The 19,844-nt window shown below is 62.8% G+C and overlaps 3 protein-coding genes across 16 annotated transcripts in view; 2 read left to right on the top strand and 1 right to left on the bottom strand.

The window, feature by feature from the left end:
* The first annotated feature begins 3,952 nt into the window (after positions 1-3,952).
* ENTPD8 (ectonucleoside triphosphate diphosphohydrolase 8) lies at positions 3,953-8,709 on the top strand. 7 transcript variants are annotated; one of them, XM_057549465.1, is made up of 10 exons: positions 3,953-4,191; positions 5,514-5,656; positions 5,740-5,857; positions 6,447-6,597; positions 6,724-6,883; positions 7,143-7,200; positions 7,276-7,539; positions 7,726-7,836; positions 8,045-8,179; positions 8,254-8,709. In XM_057549465.1, exons 2-10 carry the CDS (start codon positions 5,531-5,533, stop codon positions 8,694-8,696), a joined length of 1,566 nt encoding a protein of 521 aa, XP_057405448.1. In that variant the 5' UTR covers positions 3,953-4,191; positions 5,514-5,530; the 3' UTR covers positions 8,697-8,709. The 7 variants fall into 7 exon arrangements, with proteins under 7 accessions (XP_057405448.1, XP_057405447.1, XP_057405449.1 ...); XM_057549464.1 differs by lacking the exon at positions 7,143-7,200 and adding an exon at positions 6,970-7,114; XM_057549466.1 differs by having other exon boundaries at positions 6,970-7,200; positions 8,254-8,540.
* A 221-nt stretch (positions 8,710-8,930) lies between these two features.
* NOXA1 (NADPH oxidase activator 1) lies at positions 8,931-18,982 on the bottom strand. 4 transcript variants are annotated; one of them, XM_057549469.1, is made up of 15 exons: positions 18,493-18,982; positions 16,534-16,616; positions 16,207-16,269; positions 15,563-15,671; positions 14,313-14,447; positions 13,539-13,646; positions 12,532-12,591; positions 12,245-12,288; positions 11,606-11,738; positions 10,304-10,343; positions 10,022-10,080; positions 9,627-9,781; positions 9,377-9,502; positions 9,173-9,287; positions 8,931-9,075 (listed from the first exon to the last, which is right to left on the bottom strand). In XM_057549469.1, the coding sequence occupies exons 1-15, from the start codon at positions 18,667-18,669 to the stop codon at positions 8,947-8,949; spliced, it is 1,536 nt and encodes a 511-aa protein (XP_057405452.1). In that variant the 5' UTR covers positions 18,670-18,982; the 3' UTR covers positions 8,931-8,946. The 4 variants fall into 4 exon arrangements, with proteins under 4 accessions (XP_057405452.1, XP_057405454.1, XP_057405455.1 ...); XM_057549470.1 differs by having other exon boundaries at positions 8,934-9,075; positions 9,377-9,488; XM_057549471.1 differs by lacking the exon at positions 12,532-12,591.
* Positions 18,983-19,203: 221 nt separating this feature from the next.
* Positions 19,204-19,844, top strand: part of EXD3 (exonuclease 3'-5' domain containing 3) — an 82,115-nt gene continuing 81,474 nt past the window's right edge. For all 5 annotated transcript variants that reach the window (XM_057548056.1, XM_057548058.1, XM_057548054.1 and 2 more), the window contains exon 1: positions 19,204-19,349. The gene's annotated coding sequence lies outside the window, so the exon portion shown is untranslated. The remainder of the gene's footprint in view (positions 19,350-19,844) is intronic.

Here is a 19,844-nt window from a genome sequence, read left to right as displayed (position 1 = left end):
ACATCAAGTCACTCAAACTTTTTGCTGCTCTATTCATGTCCACAGATGACCACGGAAGTGCTGCAAGTATTGATTTGGGGATTACAAAAAACTTCTGAGGTTAGTAGGCAAAATTGCAAATACAAAATCCACAAATAATGAGACCTGACTGTGTCAACAAATAAAATCCAGTGATATATAAAGAAAACAATGCACCACAACCAAGTGAAGTTTATCCTGAGAATGTATGGCTGGTTCAGTATTCAGGAAAATCAATCAGTGTATATCACCACACTGAGTGTCCAAAGAAGAAAAATCACATGAACATATTAATGGATGAAGACAAAGCACGTGACGAAATACAGCGCTCATTCGTGACGAAAACTCTAGCAAACTAGAAGGGAACTTCCGCACCCTGACAAAGGGCATCTGCGTAACACCAACAACTAACAGACACCGTGCTTCATGGGGGACGACAATTCAGGCTGGGAACAAGGCTTGGGTGTGCAGCCATCACCCTACTTCGTGCACCTGGGAGTCTTGGCCAGGGCAGTAGGTGAGAAAGAGGAAGAAGAGGCACACACGAGAGGAGGAGATGCCGCTGTCGTGTTTAGAGTCCACACAACTGTCTGCGTCAGAAACTCCAGGGAATCTACACAAACTCCTGGGGCTAATAGGTGGGCTTAGCACAGTGGTGGGTACAAGGTCAACCACAAAGACCAGTTGCATCTACTTACCGCCAATGAACAATTGAGAACTGAATTTTTAAAAGTACCATTTACAATAGCTCCCCGCAAAAAATGAAATACGTAGGTATAAATCTAACAAAACATGTACTGGATCATTGTTCTGAACACTAGAAAAATGCTGACGAAAAAAATTTTAAGACCTAAACACTAACTAGAGAGAAGAGAAATTGTGTTCATGGATTGGAAGACTCAAAATTGTAAAGATATCAATTCTCCACAAAGTGATTATATAACGCCAATAAAAGTTTCAGGAGAATTTTTTGTACATAAAGAGGGGCTGACTATAAAATTTATATGGAAGGGCATAGGAACTAGAATAGCTAAAACAATTTTGAAAAAGAAGATTGAAGTTGGAGGACTCATACTGCACAATATTAAGGTTTACTATGTGGGGACTTCCCTGGCGGTGCAGTAGTTAGGAATCCGCCTGCCAATGCAGGAGACACGGGTTTGAGCCCTGGTCCGGTAAGAGCCCACATGCCACAGAGCAACTAAGGCCGTTCTCCACAACTACTGAGCCTGCGCTCTAGAGCCCGTGCTCGGCAACAAGAGAAGCCACCGCAATGAGAAACCCGCACACCACAATGAAGGGTAGCCCCCGCTCGCCGCAACTAGAGAAAGTCCACGCGCAGCAACGAAGACCCAACACAGCCAAAACTAAATAAGTAAATAAATAAATTTATTTTTAAAAACCCACATCTTTAAAAAAAAAAAAAGACTTACCATGTGGCTGCATAATTAAGACAGAATTGGGGACGAGAGACACAATAGAACGTCCAGAAATGGGCCCTCACAAATGTGGCCAATCATACAGAGGTGCAGAGGGGTCCACGGAGAAAGGATGGTCCTTTCTTTTTTTTTTCTTTTTTTAAAATTTAATTAATTAATTTATTTTTTGGCTGCATTGGGTCTTCATTGCTGTGTACAGGCTTTTCTTTAGTTGTGGCGAGCAGGGGCTACTCTTCGTTGCAGTGCACGGGCTTCTCATTGCAGTGGCTTCTCTTGTTGCGGAGCACAGGCTCTAGGCGCACAGGCTTCAATAGTGTGGCACGCGGGCTCAGTAGTTGTGGCTCGCGGGCTTAGTTGCTCCGAGGCATGTGGGATCCTCCCGGACCAGGGCTCGAACCCGTGTCCCCTGCATTGGCAGGCAGATTCTTAACCACTGGGCCACCAGGGAAGCCCCCGTCCTTTTTTTTTTTTAATTTTTTTTTTTTAAAGAAATTCACGTTCTTTTATTTATTTGTTTATTTATTTATGACTGTGTTGAGTCTTCGTTTCTGTGCAAGGGCTTTCTCTAGTTGCGGCAAGTGGGGACCCCTCTTCATCGCGGTGCGCGGGCCTCTCACCAGCGCGGCCTCTCTTGTTGCGGAGCACAGGCTCCAGACGCGCAGGCTCAGTAATTGTGGCTCACGGGCCCAGTTGCTCCGTGGCATGTGGCATCTTCCCAGACCAGGGCTCGAACCCGTGTCCCCTGCATTGGCAGGCAGATTCTCAACCACTGTGCCACCAGGGAAGCCCTTTTTTTAAATTTTATTGAAGTATAGTTGATTTACAATGTTGTGTTAATTTCTCCTGCACAGCAAAGTGACTCAGTTATTTATACACACACACACACACACACACACACACACACACATATATATTCTCTTTCATATTCTTTTCCATTATGGTTTATCACAGGATATTGAATATAGTTCCTTGTGTTATGCAATAGGACCTTGTTTTTTATCCATCCTGTATACAATAGTTTGCATCTGCTAACCCCAAACTCCCATTCCTTCACTTCCCTACTCCCCCTCCCCCTTGGCAACCGCAAGTCTGTTCTCTATGTCTGTGAGTCAGTTTCTGTTTCATAGATAGGTTGGTTTGTATCATATTTTAGATTCCACATGTAAGTGATATCATACGGTATTTGTCTTTCTCTTTCTGACTTACTTCGCTCAGTATGATAATCTCTAGGTCCATCCATGTTGCTGCCAATGGCATTATTTCCTTCTTTTTTGATGGCTGAGTCATATTCCATTGTATATATGTACCACATCTTCTTTAGAAAGGATGGTCTTTTCAACACCTGGTGCCGGTGCCTCGGCCGTCCACATGCAGAGGAGGTGGACTTGACCAAGCCACACATCTTACAAAGAATAATTCAAAATGGGTCATAGATCAAGTTACATCATGAAACTAGGAGACTTGAGGAGAAAGAATTCTTCATGACCAGGGGTTAGGCAAAAAGTTCTTAGTAACAACACAAAAAAACCATCCACAAAAAAACACACTGATAAATTTGACTTCATCAAGAATTTTAAAATTTGCTCTGTGAAATACACTGTTCAGATAAGATACAGACTGAGAGAAAATATTTGCAAACCTCATACAGGAGAAGGGGCTGCACCTAGAATATATAAAGAATTCTCCAAACTCAGCAGGAAGAAGTCAAACGATCCAACCAAAAGATGTGACACTTGACCAGAGAGGATACACGTGTGCAAAAAGCGCGTGGGGAGACGCTCAGCGTCCTCAGCCCTTGGTGCAAACTGAAGCCACAGTGAGGCTGGACTGTGCATTGGTCAGACCGGCTGAAATGAAAAGTTGTGACGCGACACTGGAAAGGACGCAGAGAGACCGGCTCTCTCACGCTAGAGAACATCTGCGCAGTTTTGCATCGAGTTAAACCCAGCAGTCTGTCTCCGGGGTGGGAGCGAAAGCACAGGTCCAGCGAAGCCTCGTGCCTGAACGTCCACGGCAGCTTTTCACAGTCGGAGAGCGGGAACCCCAATGCCTCCAGCACCGGGAGTTCAGCAAACGGTTCATCAGAGCAGCCGGTCTCCGCGTGGGCACGGGGGAGACGCCGGGCCTCAGGCCTCAAGCTGGGGGGAAGAAGCCAGGCTCAATCCATCTCTGAGACCCCCTCCCGAGGACAAAACCTCAGCGAGGAGAGCCAGTGGGGTGGGGGTGGCGGGGCCGGGCTGGGCGGTTCTGGTTGTGGTGGCCGGGGTCACACAAATAGACCCGTGTGCACAAAAAGGGGCAATTTCACCGCACGCCTGCAAACCACCAAACCACTCGACTGGGGCTGACTCTCGCCCTCCTCGTGGGACCACAGCTGGCCCTGACTCCGGGCCTTTGCTCTGGCCGAGCCCTCGGCCTTGGGCCCTTTCCAGTCACCTGACTCCGCTGACCTGCCCTTCGCCTGAGCGCGGGCACCGTCCTCCCTCTGGGGAAGGGCGGGGTCGGAGGGCAAAGTCTGAGCAGCCCCCGGAGGGGACCACCCTGGGCGGGGCTGGTGACCCCAGGTGGGGGCAGGCAGCAGCGGCTGTCGCTTGCCTGACAGCAGACCCGGGCTCAGGGGAGCGGTGACCGGCGGCGGGCGGCGGGCAGAGGCGGGCCGGCACCTGGCCGGTGCCCGAGAGACGACAGCCGGGCCGGCTTCCACGTCGCTGCGGCCGTTCACCCACCAGCCCAGGTGAGGGGCCGTGTTGGTCTGGGGGTGCCGACCGGCCCTGGGGGCGTGCTCTGTGTGGAGTCTACCCAGCCTCTCTGCCCGCCCACTGGGGGCTCAGGCGGGGGGCTCAGGGTGCTACACGCCCGGGAGGGGGTGTGAGGTGGGGGTACTGGTGTCCCTGGCCCTGCCTGTAACTTGCCTGTCTCTGTGAGGCGGCCTGTGGCCAGGGTGCGTTTGGGGACACAGGCTGGGTCCCGTCCGGCCCGACGGCAGCTCGAGCAGGTCGCCCGTCCTCTCTGAGCCTCGCTCTTCCCTCCTTAAAATGGGATCAGGACGCAGACGGGCCGCCTGGAGCCCAGGGCCCTGCATTCGCCCTGGGAGGCGGACGCCCCCTGGGAACAGCCGCGTTCCCGCGGGGATACTGATGCCGCACAAAGTCCATGAGCCTCAGAGCTCTGCAGACCTCAGACCATTTCCTTTGGACAGTGGTGGCAGCTGGCCGAGGCCCCTGCTGACCTCGTGTGCGTGGGCCCCGCTCAGGGACGTTTGGGGGCTGGAGAGGGCCCCGCAGAGGCCCCAGCCACTGAGCCGGCGCCGCGGCCCCGTGCAAACCACCTTCCTGGGTCAGCCCGGGCCGGCTGCGAGGGACCGTCATGGGGCCAAGTGAAAAGTTTCAGATCAGAGAAGCCCGAGGCTGGGTTTTTAAACAGAAACCAGATGAATCTGTTCAGAACCCCTCGGCCTTCAGGTCCTTCGGTAGAGAAACTGTGCTTCCCGGGCCCCCGCTGACCTGCTTGGCAACGATTAGACACCCAGGCAGCCGGTCACCTGTCCCCACTGGGTTCAGGCCCGACCTCAGGGCTCTTAGAAAACTGTCCTGGGAGAGGCCTGGGGTGAGGGCTGCAGGGAGGAGCCAGGTAGATGGGAGAGGTGGGGCCCTGGGTTCCCGGAGTTCATTGTGGAGCTGGGGCTCCTTATCCTGCGGGGGACGGGAGGGGAGCTGGGGTCCTGGGAGGGTGCGGGGAGTGGGGCTGCCAGAGCACACGCGGGTAGCTCCGCTGGGCCCCGGTGTGGCACTAGAAAGGGGGTCTCCGGGACCTCCTCATTGCTGTGTGTTGCAGCCTAGCCTGTCGCCAGACAGGGCGTCCCGGTGCCCGGCCCCTGCCGGCCCCTGTGACGCCGTGACACCATGCGTAGCCCGGCTCTCCGGCGTGGTCTTTAGTCCTGCCCATCGACCCAGCCGGCATGGGCTGTCGGAGCCCCGGGGAGGACCGAGGGCCTCTCCAGGGCAGCAGCTCCTGCAGCCAGCAGAGTCTGGGTGCTCAATGCTGCCCACCCCACAGGTGCCAGTCCCGCCCCCATGGGGCTGACACGGAAGGAACAGGTCTTCACAGCCCTGCTGGGGGCTGCAGCGGTCTCAGGCCTCACCACGCTCATTCTCTTCCTGGTGGAGGCCACCAATGTCCTCCTGCCCGCAGACACCAAGGTGTGCCCCCAGACCCCACCCAGGGGAGGCTGGGCTGGGCCGTCACTGCCCCGACGCCCTCCTGACCCTGGTGTCACTCCCAGTTCGGGATCGTGTTCGACGCTGGGTCCTCCCACACATCACTCTTTGTGTATCAGTGGCTGGCAAACAAGGAGAATGACACAGGTGTGGTCAGCCAGGCCCTGGCCTGCCAGGCGAAAGGTCAGTGGGCAGTTCCATCAACGGTGGGTGGGTGTTGGGAGCTGCCAGCCGCTGCCCGGCTGGGCTTTCCAGCTGGATGGAGGTTTGGGAAGTGGCACAGGCTGGAGCTGGGCAGTAGCAAATCAACCTAAAGGAAAGGGGCTCAGAGAGGTTCAGTGAGTTGCCCCAGGGGGCCCAGCTGGTCAGTGGGAGCTGGGCCAGGGCTCTGGATCTGTCCTGCCTGAGCCTGCAGAGATCCGAAACAAACTCTTCCAGCTCCTGGGGCTCCAGACGTGGCATCCCTCCAACCTCTCCCTCGGACTTCACGTGGCCTCTCCCCTGTGTGTCTCAAATCTCCCTCTTCTGTCTCTTGTAAGGATGCCAGTCGTTGGTTTTAGGGCCCACCTGGGAAATCCAGGATGATCTCATCTTAAGATCCCTAACTTAATGACATCTGCAAAGACCCTTTTTCCAAATACAGTCCCATTTGCAGGCTCCGAGGGTGAGGATGTGGACGCATCTTTGGGGGCTACTTTTCAACCTCCCACAGGCCCTTTCAGCTCAGCTTCCTTCGGGGCCTGGAGCCTTGTCCTGTAGTGTTGTGTTTCAGGGCCTGGCATCTCTTCCTACGCCTCCGACCCTGCACAGGCTGGCGAGAGCCTGCAGGGCTGCCTGGAGGAGGCGCTGGCACTGATCCCAAAGGCCAAGCATCAGCAAACGCCCATGTTCCTGGGGGCCACGGCTGGCATGAGGCTGCTCAGGTGCAGGGGCTGGCGTGGGCCCGCACACGTCCCTGGGGTGCAGTGTGAGAGCTGTGGTCCCTGCTCAGGCGGGACGGAGGAGGGGTGGCTTCTGCCAGCTCCAGCGTCCCTGTCCTCTCCGTGCAGCCAGAAGAACAGCTCTCAGGCGGAGGACGTCTTCGCAGCAGTCAACCGGGTCCTGAGCCGGTCTCCCGTGGACTTCTGGGGCGCTGAGCTCCTGGCTGGGCAGGACGAAGGGGCCTTAGGTTGGGTCACCATCAACTACGTCCTGGGCCTGCTGGTGAAGGTGCCACAGACGGCCCCAGGGTGGGAGGGGGGCGGGGGGGGTCATCATGGCCGGCCCCAGGACTCAGTGCCCCTGTCTGTGGCCAGTACTCCTTCTCCGGAGAATGGATCCGGCCTCTGGAGGGGACGTTGGTGGGCGCCCTGGACATGGGTGACGCCTCCACCCAGATCACCTTTGTGCCTGGAGGCCCCACCCTGGACAGGACCACCCAGGCCACCTTCCGCCTCTATGGTACAGAACGCAGTGTCTACACCCACAGCTACCTCTGCTTCGGGCGCGACCAGATGCTGAACCGGCTCCTGGCCGGGCTGGTGCAGGTGGGCTGCTCTGCGGGAGGGGGCGGGGGCACCCTGCCAGGCCGGTGCTCAGAGATGCCCCCACCCTCCCCACAGAGCAGCCCGGGCCTCCTGGTGCGTCACCCCTGCTACCACAGCGGCTACCGGGGCACGCTGGCCCTGGCCGCCCTGTACGGGTCGCCCTGCATCCAGGCCGCGGCCCCCCGAGACCTCGGCCAGAACCTCACTGTGGAGGGGACGGGGAACCCCGGGGCCTGTGTCGCCGCCATCCGGGGTCTCTTCAACTTCTCCAGCTGCGACGGCCGAGGAGACTGCGCCTTCGACGGGGTCTACCAGCCCCCCGTGCGGGGCCAGTTCTACGTGAGCCCCCGCGGCCTGCCCTCGGGGCCCAGCTTCCCTTCGGGGCCCCAGGGCCCGACCCCAGGGGGCCCTTGGGGAGCCTGGGACCCCAGGTGGGGTGGGGTGGGGTGGGGAGGGGCGGAACCCGGCTCATCCTGGGCCCCCCTGCCTTGCGCCCTGCCCGGGCAATTCACCCCCCTCCCCCAGGCCTTCTCCAACTTCTACCACACGTTCCACTTCCTGAACCTCACCTCCAGGCCGCCGCTGGCCACGGCCAACGCCACTGTCTGGGAGTTCTGCCAGAGGCCCTGGAAGCTGGTGGGTGGATGTGGGCCGCCCGCCCCCCAGCTGGGCCCCAGCTCCCCGGGCTGCAGACTCCACCGAGCAGGGACCCCGTCCCAGGCAGTGCGGCCGGGGGGCTGGGGGGCTCCAGGCAGGAGACTCAGGGTCACGTCTCCGAGGGGGACCAGCCGTGGGGACCCAGGAGGTGAGGCCTCACGGGGCTCCTGGCCTCCCGGGCCCCCAGGTGGAGGCGAGCTCGCCCGGGCAGGACCGCTGGCTGCGCGACTACTGTGCCTCTGGCCTGTACGTCCTCACGCTCCTGCTGGAGGGCTACGGGTTCAGCCAGGAGACCTGGGGCGGCATCGAGTTCCGCAAGCAGGTGACGGCTCAGGGCGAGAGGGGCTTGGGGCTTCGGGCCGCCGACCGCAGACTGACCGGCCGTGTGGCCCGCAGGCCGGTGGCACCGACATCGGCTGGACGCTCGGCTACATGCTGAACCTGACCAGCTTGATCCCAGCCGAGGCGCCCGCCCAGTGGCGGGCACAGAGCTATGGCATCTGGGTGGCTGGAGTCGTCTTTTTGGTGCTGACCCTCATGGCCATTCTCGGGGCCACTGCGGTGCAGCTCTGGCGCCGGGACTAGGCCGGCTGCCAGCTGGTGCTGGACGGCAGAGGCCTGAGCTGGCCGGAGCCTTCCTGAGCCCCGACCCCCAAGGCTTGCCCTGTGGTCTCTGGCCCCATGGTCACATGGCCCCCTTTTGCCCTTGGGGTCATTCTGGCCACGGAGGCTGTGCCGTGGCCCCGACCGTGGCCTTCAGGTCCCAGCGCCCCAGCGTGTTTCCCATGTTGCACGAAGGCTGGGCCATCGCGACCCCTGCGGCCCTCAGGGCTGTGTGACTGCACACCTACGGGTGCAGGGCCGGGCCGAGCCTGGGGGTGGGGGCGACTGCTGGAGGTAGAGGGGGCCCGGCTCTCTGGGAGGGGCCAGCAGCGGGCCCCGGCCTCTCCAGGAGCTGGCAGAGCCAACGTCCAGGCTCTGCGGGCTTTTCCCGGAGCGGCCACCCCACAGCCTCAGAAGCCTCGGTCAGGCCCTCAGTGGCCAAGCCCAGAACACGGACCACACCTTGGTGGGGGCAGATCGCCTTTATTAAACCCTCCTTGCCACGGACTTCTTAGCGCCAAGCTCCTCATGTGCGCCGGATGGCCGGGACCACGAAGCACTTGGGGAAAATACCGATGCGGCCGTCACAGTGGCCCTCCAGCCACGCCTGGTCCACTGCAGGGGGCGTCAGGGCATCACCACATCTGCTCGCAGACACCGCGTTTGCCCCGGGGCCCCCGGCAGGGCGATGGGGGGGCAGTGCCAGCTCTACCTTCGCACAGGACGTCCACGGTGTCTCCCGGCTGCAGGGCCAGGTCCTCTGGCCTCTGGGCGGAGTAGCCGTGCCGGGCCACCACCTGGTAGAGGACAGGCCGGCCGCCCACTCCCTGCGGCAGGGGGGAGGGCTGTAGGGTAAGCTCGGCACGGGGAGAAGGGCCGGACACCCCCGCCCCGGGCCGCCCCCCGCCCCGCTCACCTGGCACTGTAGCCGCAGCTCCCCAGGGCCGGCAGCCCTCTGCCAGGCCCTCTGCAGTGCCTCCTCCCCGGTGAGGGGCACCCAGCCCCCGCGGTCACTAGGGTCTCGGTAACTGCAAAGAGATGCCTCAGAGTGGGCAGCGCGGGCAGGGGCTTTAGGGAGGGCGCTCACCTCTGACCTCAAAAGCCCTCCCAGGGCCGGGACTAATAGGTGCCCAGCTTGGAGCCCTCACACCGGCTTTCCATCTCACCTGAGCTGCCCACTCTGGGCCTGGGGAGGGAGGGCCTGGCTCATCAGGGCCCGCAGGCTGGACAGGTCAGCTCCTCTTGGGGCCCTCAGGGCCAGGGTGAAGGTGCACTGCACTGTGAAGGTCACCAAGGACTCGGGGCCCCCTGCAGCCACGCCCTGGGTCCAGGCAGAAAGGTGGTTGGTCTCCAAGGCCCCAGATCTGTGTGCCCAGGACTGCCAGGGTGGCCTTTGGGCCAGGGGGCAGGGCAGGGACTGAGAGGGTGGGCGGGGGCTGGGGCTCTGGACTTGTGAGGCTTCTTTAGCTGGGGTCCCTAGAGGCATTCGGAGGATGGGGTCTGGCCTTGGAGCCCCACATCCCTGGGGGTGGAGGGTGACATGAGAGCCAGTGCCTCTTACCCCAGCACCTGCAGGATCCTCAGAGGAGCCAGGGCCCGGCCCCCCAGCCACCAGCAGCCCTGCGGGACGGGGAGGAGTCAGGGACTCGGGTGGCTACCGACCCCCGAAGTAGAACACGTTGGAGTGGAGGTGCTGGTGCCACGTGCCCACCGGGAGCCCCAAGGCCACCAGCTTCCTCCCTGGAGGACAAGGAGGCTGCTCCCAGCCCCGCCCTGATACCTGCCTGGGGCTCCCTCCACAAAGCACCCTCCCTCCCACCACCAGCTGCTCAGGGGGCCTCACCTGGAGGGACCTGCTGGCCAACTTGCTCCACGTGGGGCCTCTGCAAGGAAAGCCACAGGCTGGGGCTCTGCCGGGCCGGGGTGGGGCCCTGAGGGTGGAGGTAGCTTCCCCTGGGCCTGGAGCTCGTCGGGGGCGGTGCCCAGACACAGCCCGAGCAGAGCCAGTGGTGAGGGGCATGGCCTGCAAGACAGCCTGGCCAGGCAGGAAGCCACAAATCGAACGGCGTGGGAGGTGAATTTGGGGCATGAACCAGGTCCCTATAGGCCTGGAGACTACAGACAGGCCACCTGGCACTGTGGGCTCCAATCCGTCTTCCCCTGGCCCACCAGGAGGTGGCAGCTCCAGCTGGGGTTCCCGCTGACCCTGGGGGCTGGGGACCGAAGCCAGGGACCTGCTGGACTTCACCCTGTGTTGGGACCCTAAGCAGTGGGTGTGCTGAGGGGCAGCAGAAACCCCAGAGGGCCCCAGTCCTGGCCACACCGACCAGCTGACTCAGATCCTGATTTCAGGTGGGATCTGAAAGTTGGACTAAGTTTGTAAATGGAGTGTTTAGATTTTTATCAGATTTGTCAGCTGTTTAAAGCAATTAGAAAGCTGCTGCCCATTGGAGGGCAACTGCTCGAACACCCAGCATGTGAACTTAGAGCCACGGGGTTTCATCAAGCACAGCTGTGATGGATGGCTTTCAAGGGCACCGATCTGTCCACCGAGTTAGCTGGACATCAGTGAAAGAGGAAGTGAAGTGACCGTCTCATTTTAAACTGAGTCCTTTGATAAACTGAATGTGAAACTTAACCACCTTCTCTGTGCTGGGCGGCCTCCCGGCTCCTGGTGCCGGCTGCACACCCCTGCCGGCACACCTGCCCAGCACACCTGCCCAGGAGGATCCTGTGCCCCTCCCTTCCTCAGCCTCACCCAGTGCCTGGGGCATCGCGGGGAGTCCCGTGTCCAAGAAGGAAGGCCGGGGGCCCCAGCTGAGGGGTGGGAGCCTCACGGCTATGACGCACGGGCTGCAGGCCCCTCCCGGGCCCAGGGTGGGGAGCAGACACCCGGGCTCCTGTCTACGCACACGTGAGCAGCAGTGTGTCCCTGACCCATGGCGTCCGGTCACCGTGGCTGGCTCCCGCCAAGTCCCTGGCCTGCCTGAGGAAGCCAAGTCTCTATCCCCCAGCAGGTGATGAGGCCACCTGCCCTGCCCTGAGACCCTTGCAGGGCCCAGCTGTGGCTGGTCCCGAAGCTCAGCCTGGGGCGGGGGTCCTCCAAATACTGTGGCCCCTGCCTGCCCTGCCCGGGTTCACCCACCTGCTCAGCATTGGTGACCAGTGTGCCACGGTCAGCCCGCCCAGCCTGGCCAGAGCTGACCCCCATCTCCGCATCAAGGGGCGTCCTGGGGCCACGGCGGGTACCAGGTCCGGAGGGGCCTGTGTCACGGGCCCTGGGGGGAAGGGGGAGGGGGTCCTCGTTCTCAGGCCTCACCCAGCCAGCACAGAGGTCGAGGTCCTCCGTGAAAGGTGGGCCTAGGAGAGCCCTGAGCTGGAAACGAGGAGCTCCCCAGTAGGACCGCCACCTGTGAGGCTGCATCTGGCGGGGCCGGCAGGGCTGCTCCCGTCGGCCTGCAGCCCAGCCTGCACCCCACCCCGGCGCCGCTGGTGCCCACCCCCAGGCCTGAGCAGAGCTTCAGTGAGGGGCAGGCAGGCTCTTTCCCCCGGAGCAGAACAGGCTCAGGACAAATGGGGGCACAGGGAGGGCTGAGCAAGGCGGGACCCCCCCCTCCCTGCACCAGGGCTCCAGCCAGTCCAGAAAGGGGACACAGCCCCCCTGGGCCCTGGCCCAGAGCGGCCACACTGGGTCTGCAAAGGGGCTCTAGCCTCGGGCCGGAAGGCAGGCCTCGCGGGGCCTCTGCCGACAGGGGAGGAGCGGGGGGCCACAGCCCCTTCCTACCGTTCGGCAGCCCCAGGCCTGGCTTCACCACGCGCGTAGAGAGCCTGTGGGCACACAGTGACCCCCTCCTCAGGATGCAGACCCCGTGGAGCGTCGGGGGCTGCGGGGCAAGGCTGCACAGTTTTCACTGGCTCTCTCCCGGGATGGGACGCCCCCCCACGTTTAGATCACAAGGACGTTGAGAGGCCTGCGGGGAGGCTTTAAGGCATCCTTAAGAGTAATGGGTCTGGAAGGCCCCACCTGCAAAATGTCAGAGAAGTCAGGCGGCTGGAAGGCTGCCCACCCACCTGTGGCTGCTGAGGCCGGGCGTCCCCGTGCGGGCCGTCAGGGACGGCGGAGGCCACCACCTGGGGAGGGACAGCAAGGGGCCGGCCGAGTCAGGGGTGCCCAGCCCTCGCTGCCCGTTCTGACCCCGAAGTCTCCCATCTGCCCGGGGGGGCTGCCCAAGCCCGGCCCAAAGACGTTGGACCACCGTGGTGGGGGCAGGGAGGTGGGAAAAATATGTTTGAAGAAGGAAAACATCTGTGCTGATCATTTTAACTTATTTTTCATACAACTTTTAAAATATTCTTGTTTCTCAGAAGCAGTCATCTCCTGTGATAACAGGACTCCAAGTTGATGGATTAATGCAGCTCAGAGCCCCCTCCTCCACGCAGCCCTCCAGCAAAGACACGCAGCACCTAGCCCTCGGGTGACCCGGGGGTGTCAGGCCTGGCTGAGGGCCACCAGCTGGAAACCAGAGTGGATCTTCCTTTGTGCACAGGGAGTCCTCATTTCCCCGGTTACCGCCCCATCTTTGGGGTGAGCTGCTCCCCATTATCCTGCGATCTTGCTGCTGCTCTGCCCTGACCCAGGGTGGGCAGAGGTGGCCCAGGCCAGCCTGCCTCGGTCCTCCCCAGGGTCTTGCTCTCTGAGGCAGAGATGCAGGGAGGACACAGAAACACGGAACCCAGGAGACGCGGAGGCTGGAAGAGCGCGTCGAGGGCGGAGGCAGGCAGGGCCAGCACCACCGTGGGGGTCCTCAGCAGCCTCTGGTGGGCTCCACCGCCAGGTTCCAAGACCCAGATCTGTGGCCCCATTTGGAGACACTGCTGCCCACCCCGGGAGCCTTGTGTCCTCTGTCCACCCACCAAGGCCTTGATGACCCCGGGTGTCCCTGTGAGCTCATCCCGGAAGCTTGGGACACGGTGTGAGCTCAGCAGGGGCCTGGCTGCCCGCCGCTCTGCGGCCTGCTGGGTGCTGCTGGCCCCTGAGCCCCTGGGGCCTGAGAAGCGAGAAGCTGCCCCTCCCTTACCTTGGCCTTGCCCAGGAAATCCACGGGCTCCAGGTGCGCCAGGTGCCGCCTGTGCGGCCGGAAGACCTCACCCCTGGGGACCTGCCGAGGCTGCAGGGGGACCTGTTTCTGGAGGGGGATCCGGACAATGCAGACCTGAGCACTGGGCCAGGCCTGCGGCTGCAGGAACCTCACAGCAGAAGGGACGGCTCGGCCCCGTCACCTACTTCCCATAGCCCATGGGACGCCCAGCCCGCACCTGGGCACACAGGCCGCCTCCCTCCAGAAGTTTCTTCAGCTCACAGAGTCAGTCTTGGGGGCGGGACACATGTGAGCCCCAAACTGCAGGCTATGGGCCTGGCAAGCCACCTGAGTCAGCTTAGGAGTCTGGCTCTGCTCACCTGCCCTCACCTGCCCCTTCACCGGCCCCTCACTTGCCCCCCACCTTCCCCCTCCCCTCCCCTCACCTGCCCTCACCTGCCCCTTCACCGGCCCTCACCTGCCCTCACCTGCCCCTTCACCGGCCCCTCACTTGCCCCCTCACCTGCCCCTCACCAGCCCCCCACCTGCCCCTCACCTGCCCCCTCCCCTCCCCTCCCCTGCCCCTCCCCTGTCCCCCACCTGCCCCCTCACCTGCCCCTCACCTGCCCACCTGCCCCTCACCTCCCCTCACCTGCCCCCTCACCTGCCCCTCACCTTCCCTTCACCTACCCCTCACCTACCCCTCACCTGCCCCTCACCTGCCCCTCACCTGCCCCTCACCTGCCCCCCACCTGCCCCTCACCTGCCCCTCACCTGCACTTGGCCCAGGGCGATGTCCAGGTCATCGCGGGCCCCTTCCGGCCCCTTGGAGATGGCTTCCTCTAGGCTGCGGGTGGCCTCCGCCCAGAGCCCCAGCTGGCTCTGTACTGCAGCCACGCTGAAGAGCACCTGAGAGTGAGGCGGGGGTGACGGCAGGCCCAGGACCCCCCCAGCCCCACCCCCACCAGCTCTGCCCCCAGCCCCACCGCCTGGTCCCACACCTGGCCCTGCCCCTGGTCCAGCCACTGCGCTTCCCAGACACAGCTGCCCAGGGCTCTTCCGGGTGCCCAGCAGACGTGGAGCCCGCCTGGCTCTGCCCCTGGGCCGGCTCTGCCCGGCAGGCCTCATTCTCCAGACCCCCAGCCGGAGCGGATCAGCCCTCCCTGCTTCTCTGCTCTGAAGGGCAGGCGGACCGCCCATCTCTGGAAGCAGCCTCTCGGCCTTTGCGGCCCCGTCCTGCATTTGGCCTAACCCCCTCCTCCCCGTGCTGCCCTGCTTACTGAACCCCCAAGAGTCTGGGGTGCTGTCTGAGGAAGGCCTCTCTCCGCCCCGCCCCTCCCCCCGTGTAGAAGGACGCTTTGGGCCAGACGTGCTGGGAAACAGCAGCGAAGTTGCCCAGGGCTCCCGGGAGCTGAGGGTGGGGAGTGCTCGCCCACGGCAGCCTCTGTCCCCGCAGTCTGCAGGGACACCGCGCTCCCAGAGCTGCTGTCACATGGCCTGCTGGGGCCACGGCCGGCCAACTCCCACAGCCCACCTTGCACACAGTGCCCTGGGCCAGGGCCACCCCGGCGGGACTTGCCCCGCGGCTGGCTTACTGGGATGCGGGTGGTTCCCAGGGGCTCCGAGGCAGCACGTGTCCGGGAGCGCTAGGAGCATGGGCGCTCCTCCCAAGCCCCTCCATCAGTGCCCACCCCGCCCCAGGAGGCCAGGAACGGCGCCAAGCGAGGACCCCAGGGCGGGGACGCCAGGGGCCCACAGCCAGGCCTGCTTCGGCCCAGCCCCCCTCCCCAGCCTGTCACCTCTCGCTGACCTCTGACCCTCCCCTGCGCCCCCCGGTGGGATTTGGGGGCCCCTCTGGCCAGAAGGAGCACCTGAGTCAACACGGCCCCAGCTGTGACAGTGACAAGACAGCGGGACCCAGAGGATGGGGTCTTCAGGACGAGCGGCCTGGAAGGACCACCTGGGCCGCCTGCCCGCAGACAGCACCCCAGCGCCCAGCCGCGTCCCGCTCCCCGCACGCCCACCTCCCAGGCCTGCAGCTTGAACCGCAGGCCCAGCTGGGTGTAGTCGATGGCGGCGTTGTCCCTCAGCTGTGCCAGGGCCCGCTGGAGGTCGGACAGGGCCTCCCGGAACCTGTGGGCAGCAAGGGAGCCGGGCGTGGAGGCCCTCAGCGGCCAGAGGGCAAGGGGTGGAGCTTCGCCCAGCCCCACGCTGCCCCAGCTCCTGCTGCAGTGGTGGAGGCCGTGGTGGTCACCCAGGTCTCAACACAGGGGGTCCACACACAGACGGGCTGAGCAGCACGGGGGGCTCCAGCTCCGTCCTCTGGGCGCCTCGCTCCCCTGCCCGTACCCCAGACGCTCTCCCAAACCTCGGTGTGCAGAGTGCCCTGGGCGTGTCCTGCCTGCTTCTCGGGCCCCGCCCCACGGGCCTCCCCATGCAGAGCCCCGCTGGAAGCTCCCCAGCCCCCACCAGAATCCCCATCGCCCCCAGGAAGGCTCCTGGGTCGATGAGAAGAGGAGGTCGCCCCCAGAGCCCACCTGCCCCCAGTGGGACCTTCTGTGGGGGCCGGGCCTGTCCTGCAGCCCGGATCCCTTCTCTGGGAAGGGCCCGGCGCCGAGGGCCGGGTGGCTAGGGAGGACCCCCATCACCTCCATGTCCTGGGACGCACCACTCCTCCAGCCCTGCCCTCGGTTTCCACGTTGGCAGAACGGGTATAATCGCGCTGTCCCGGCTACAGCAGGGATGTAGGAGCAAAGGAGGGGAAGCCAGCACAAGCACTCTGATCCCCCGAACCCCGCAAAGAGCCAAGGGTCAAGGTGCAGCCCTACCCTGCTTCCGCCGCCACACGACCACAGCATCCTGTTCCTGGGCTCCCCTGGGGCCGCCCAGCAGGGGTCGGTGAGAGGAGGTGACCCGTGGGCAGAGAGGAACACAGGAAAGGGCTCTGCAGAGCCAAAGGGCCATCAGAGGAAGAACAGGGCACTTCTGTGCTCACCTCTCCAGCTGGAAGTTGGTCACTCCTCGCTGGAAGAAGCCAACAGCCATGCAGGCATCCTTGGTCACTGCCTGGTCAAATGCCTGGGGACAAAACTGCCCATGGAACCCCCAGGTCTGTAACCCCGTCACTCCCGTGTCACAGATGCGGTCCAGGCGGACGCCCAGCAATGGGTCAAGGAATCCTGTTGGCCCGCATCATGGCCACCTGCAGGAGAAGGTCTCCCGCGCCCACCCGGGGGGCCTCTGAGTCTGAGGCTGGGCGCACGCATCACGGCCACAAGCCAAACCCGCCTGGGCTCCCGAGGTGCCCTGCGACGCGCTCAGGGGCAGTTCGGTGGCAGCACAAACCAACTTGTTTACCATGGGGACAAGGAAACACTCCATCGCGTTAATCATAGTTACCTTCGGGGGAGGGAGTTATGCAAGATTTTTGTCTTTTTTAAATCCTAGTTTTGGTAGTTCGTACAAATTGACACACTTCTCATCTATTAGAATCAGAAAGAACAACAACACAAAACTCTTAATATGCGTGTAAAACACAGCTCTTGCTGAAACTAGACTCAGAAATGACATCACCTGTTCCTAAGGAGGACAGCAGCCACCAGTTAAACACAAGCAAGAGGAGGGCATACAGCAGCTATCAAGTTAAATACAGGTAACTGGATTGGTGTCATGGCCAAGTGGGGGGCTTGTTGAACTGAGTTTGACCCGAGGCTGAGGGTCCGCACACAGTATTGATGTGACCACTCAGCACTAGGGAAACCCGTTTGTTGTCCTGCCACACAGAGCAGCCAAACCGAAGCTTCCGTAGGGCTCCTACCAACAGATTGCATTCCCGGCTACACCCTTCTCACCCTGTCCAGGTCCTCAGAGACAACCAGTTTTATTAACTGTAGCCCTTCCATCTGCTTTTTAAAAAATTTCCAACAAACATGCCTCCGCTACTCTGTCTCCGGTTAGGGTGGAGGAGAATTTAACACTCACACCCCTCTGCACAGAACTTTTGTCCCCTCTCTCTGGTTAAATCACGGTTTAGAGGAAGTGGTGACTGGATTGCCCTCACACCGCTGATTCCATGGTGTCCAGTGATCGCACCCCCTTGTTGGATAACATTTTAACACTGACATTGCTGCTGAGATAACTGTAGATTCATACACAGATGTGAAGAATGACAGGGCAGGTCCCTTGAACACGTTTTCGGTAGCTGTCACTGATGGCCTGAACAACGCGGGAACCTGGCTCTTTCTGAGGGGGATTCGGGGTGCTGCTGGCTTTTTGTTGTCACCCGTGGAACGTGCACCACTGTGATAAACCTGGGGGCTTGAAGGGCAGAGAGTGGCCTTGCTGGCCGCTTGGCGGAGGCACGTGTGTGTGTGCGCCCATGTGTACCCCCAGATCTTGGTTCTGCTTTGGGGAGTGGGTGGGAGACGGGTGAGCGCTCAGATCTGGGGTTTGGGCAGCAACCAGAGACCCTGTCTCCTGGCCATCACCGCAGGTGTCTGCAGAAGGCCCAGCCCAAACCCTACACCCTGGGTGCCCCTTCCCGGCCCCATCCAGCTTCGAGCCTGTTTGCAGGTACATTAGCACCTCGGCCAAGAGCACCTGAGCCAGTGTTCATCCCGGCCGTTCCCCAAAACTACAGAGCCTGGCACATGGTCACCACACAGTGGAGGCAGTGCCAGAGCCCTGCACCCCCATCCCGGCCCTGACTCAGCTCCGCTGGGGTCGCCTGCCCACACAGGCCTCCCCTGCTTAGGTGTTCACTGAGCCGGACCTGGGGAGACATCCTCAGGTGGCCATCAGGGAGGAAGGGCAGGGGTCCTGGGCTCACCCCTGCAGCTGGGACTTCATCCCACCCCTCATCGACCCCCCCCCCAGGGCCAGAGAGCAGCGTCCCCCAGGGGTGGGGTCTCTGCGACCAATCCTGGGGGCGCAGGCTGTCGGGCCCCTGGCTCACCCGCAGCGCGGCCTCCGGGTCCCCGGCTAGCAGGTGCACGCAGCCCACGTTGAAGCTCATCCTGGCGGGCGGCTCCGGGACGCTCGAGAAGAGGCGCAGGGCGCAGTCCCAGTCCCCACGCGCCACAGCCTGCGCGCCCCGGTGCCAGTCGCGCACCAGGTCCCCGAGCGAGGGCATGACGAGGTGGACACCTGCCCGGCCCCACGGCGGAAGTCGGAGATTCCTGGCCGGAGCGCGGCGGGCGCGGCCGGCGGCGTTGGGAGTCCCGTCGCGGGTCCGGTGGGGTGGCTGGGGGCCGAGGACCGCGGAGCAGGGGCCCCGGGATCCGGAGACCGGCGTTGGGGCTGCGGGGGCCCTCCGAGGAGAACGGGAGGGTCGGGGACCGACACCGGCGCCAGGTACTTGGTGAGGGGCGGGGCGGGGCGGGCCGGGGTGCGCCAGGTGCACCAGGCCTCCTGCGGCCCACGGCGCCCCCTGGCGGCAGAGCGGCCCCACCCCCGTCAGCCCCGCCCCCGGAATGGCCACGCCCCCAAACAGCGGCCTGGAGGCCCTCCCAAGCCGGCCCCGCCCCACCGTCCTGACCAAGACCCTAGCCAGCCTCCCGGCTCCTCCCCGGACCCAGCCCCGCCCCTCCAGACTAACCACGCCCCCAAGCAGAGACCCGGCTCCTCCCCCCCGAGTCAACCCCGCCCCTCTGGACTTCCGCCTGGAGGTCCGCCAGCTCGCGCTTCCCGGCTCGCCGCCCACAGCTCGCCAGGCCTCGTCGGCCTCGGTGCGCTGCGGAAAGCCGTCCGTGCCCGCTGCTGAGGCCCTGGCCGCGGCCGGACCAAGGTTCCGGGCGGACCCCGCCGACTCAGGTAAGCGACCCCGGGGCGCGGGCCGAGCGTGCGAGGGGCGGGGGCCGTGGAGCACGTCCTGGGCCGGGCACTAGCCACAGTTGGTGCCCCTGGGGCCTCCCGCGCCCGCGGCCGGTGCTGGACATGGGCACAGCTGGGAAGGCCCCGGGGGCGGGTCACCCCGGCTGGGCACAGCCAGTCTAGGACCCCGGGTCGGAGCCGGAGGGGAGGCCCGAGGCTCACGTGAGGAAGCAAGTGGTGGTCCTCCCCAGCGACCCTCTGGGGACGTCCGTCAGGGCGTCTTTCCGCCCAGGGAGACCCTTCCCCTCTCCGTCGTTCCCTCAGCCGGCAGGACTGGTCCAGCCCCCACCTCCCGTGGCTGGCGCTGCCCCTGTGTGGGCAGGTGGGCCCCACGTGGTGCGGCCCGGGAGACCCTGGACGCCAAGCATAGAGCTGCTGTGTACCCCGCCCCCCTCAAGTCTCTGGTTGACCTTAAAGATAAAACAGCCAGTTATT

This window comes from Balaenoptera acutorostrata, chromosome 6 (genome assembly GCF_949987535.1).
Source record: "Balaenoptera acutorostrata chromosome 6, mBalAcu1.1, whole genome shotgun sequence".
Taxonomy (NCBI): Eukaryota; Metazoa; Chordata; class Mammalia; order Artiodactyla; family Balaenopteridae; genus Balaenoptera; species Balaenoptera acutorostrata.
This window is presented reverse-complemented; position numbering and strand designations above follow the sequence as displayed.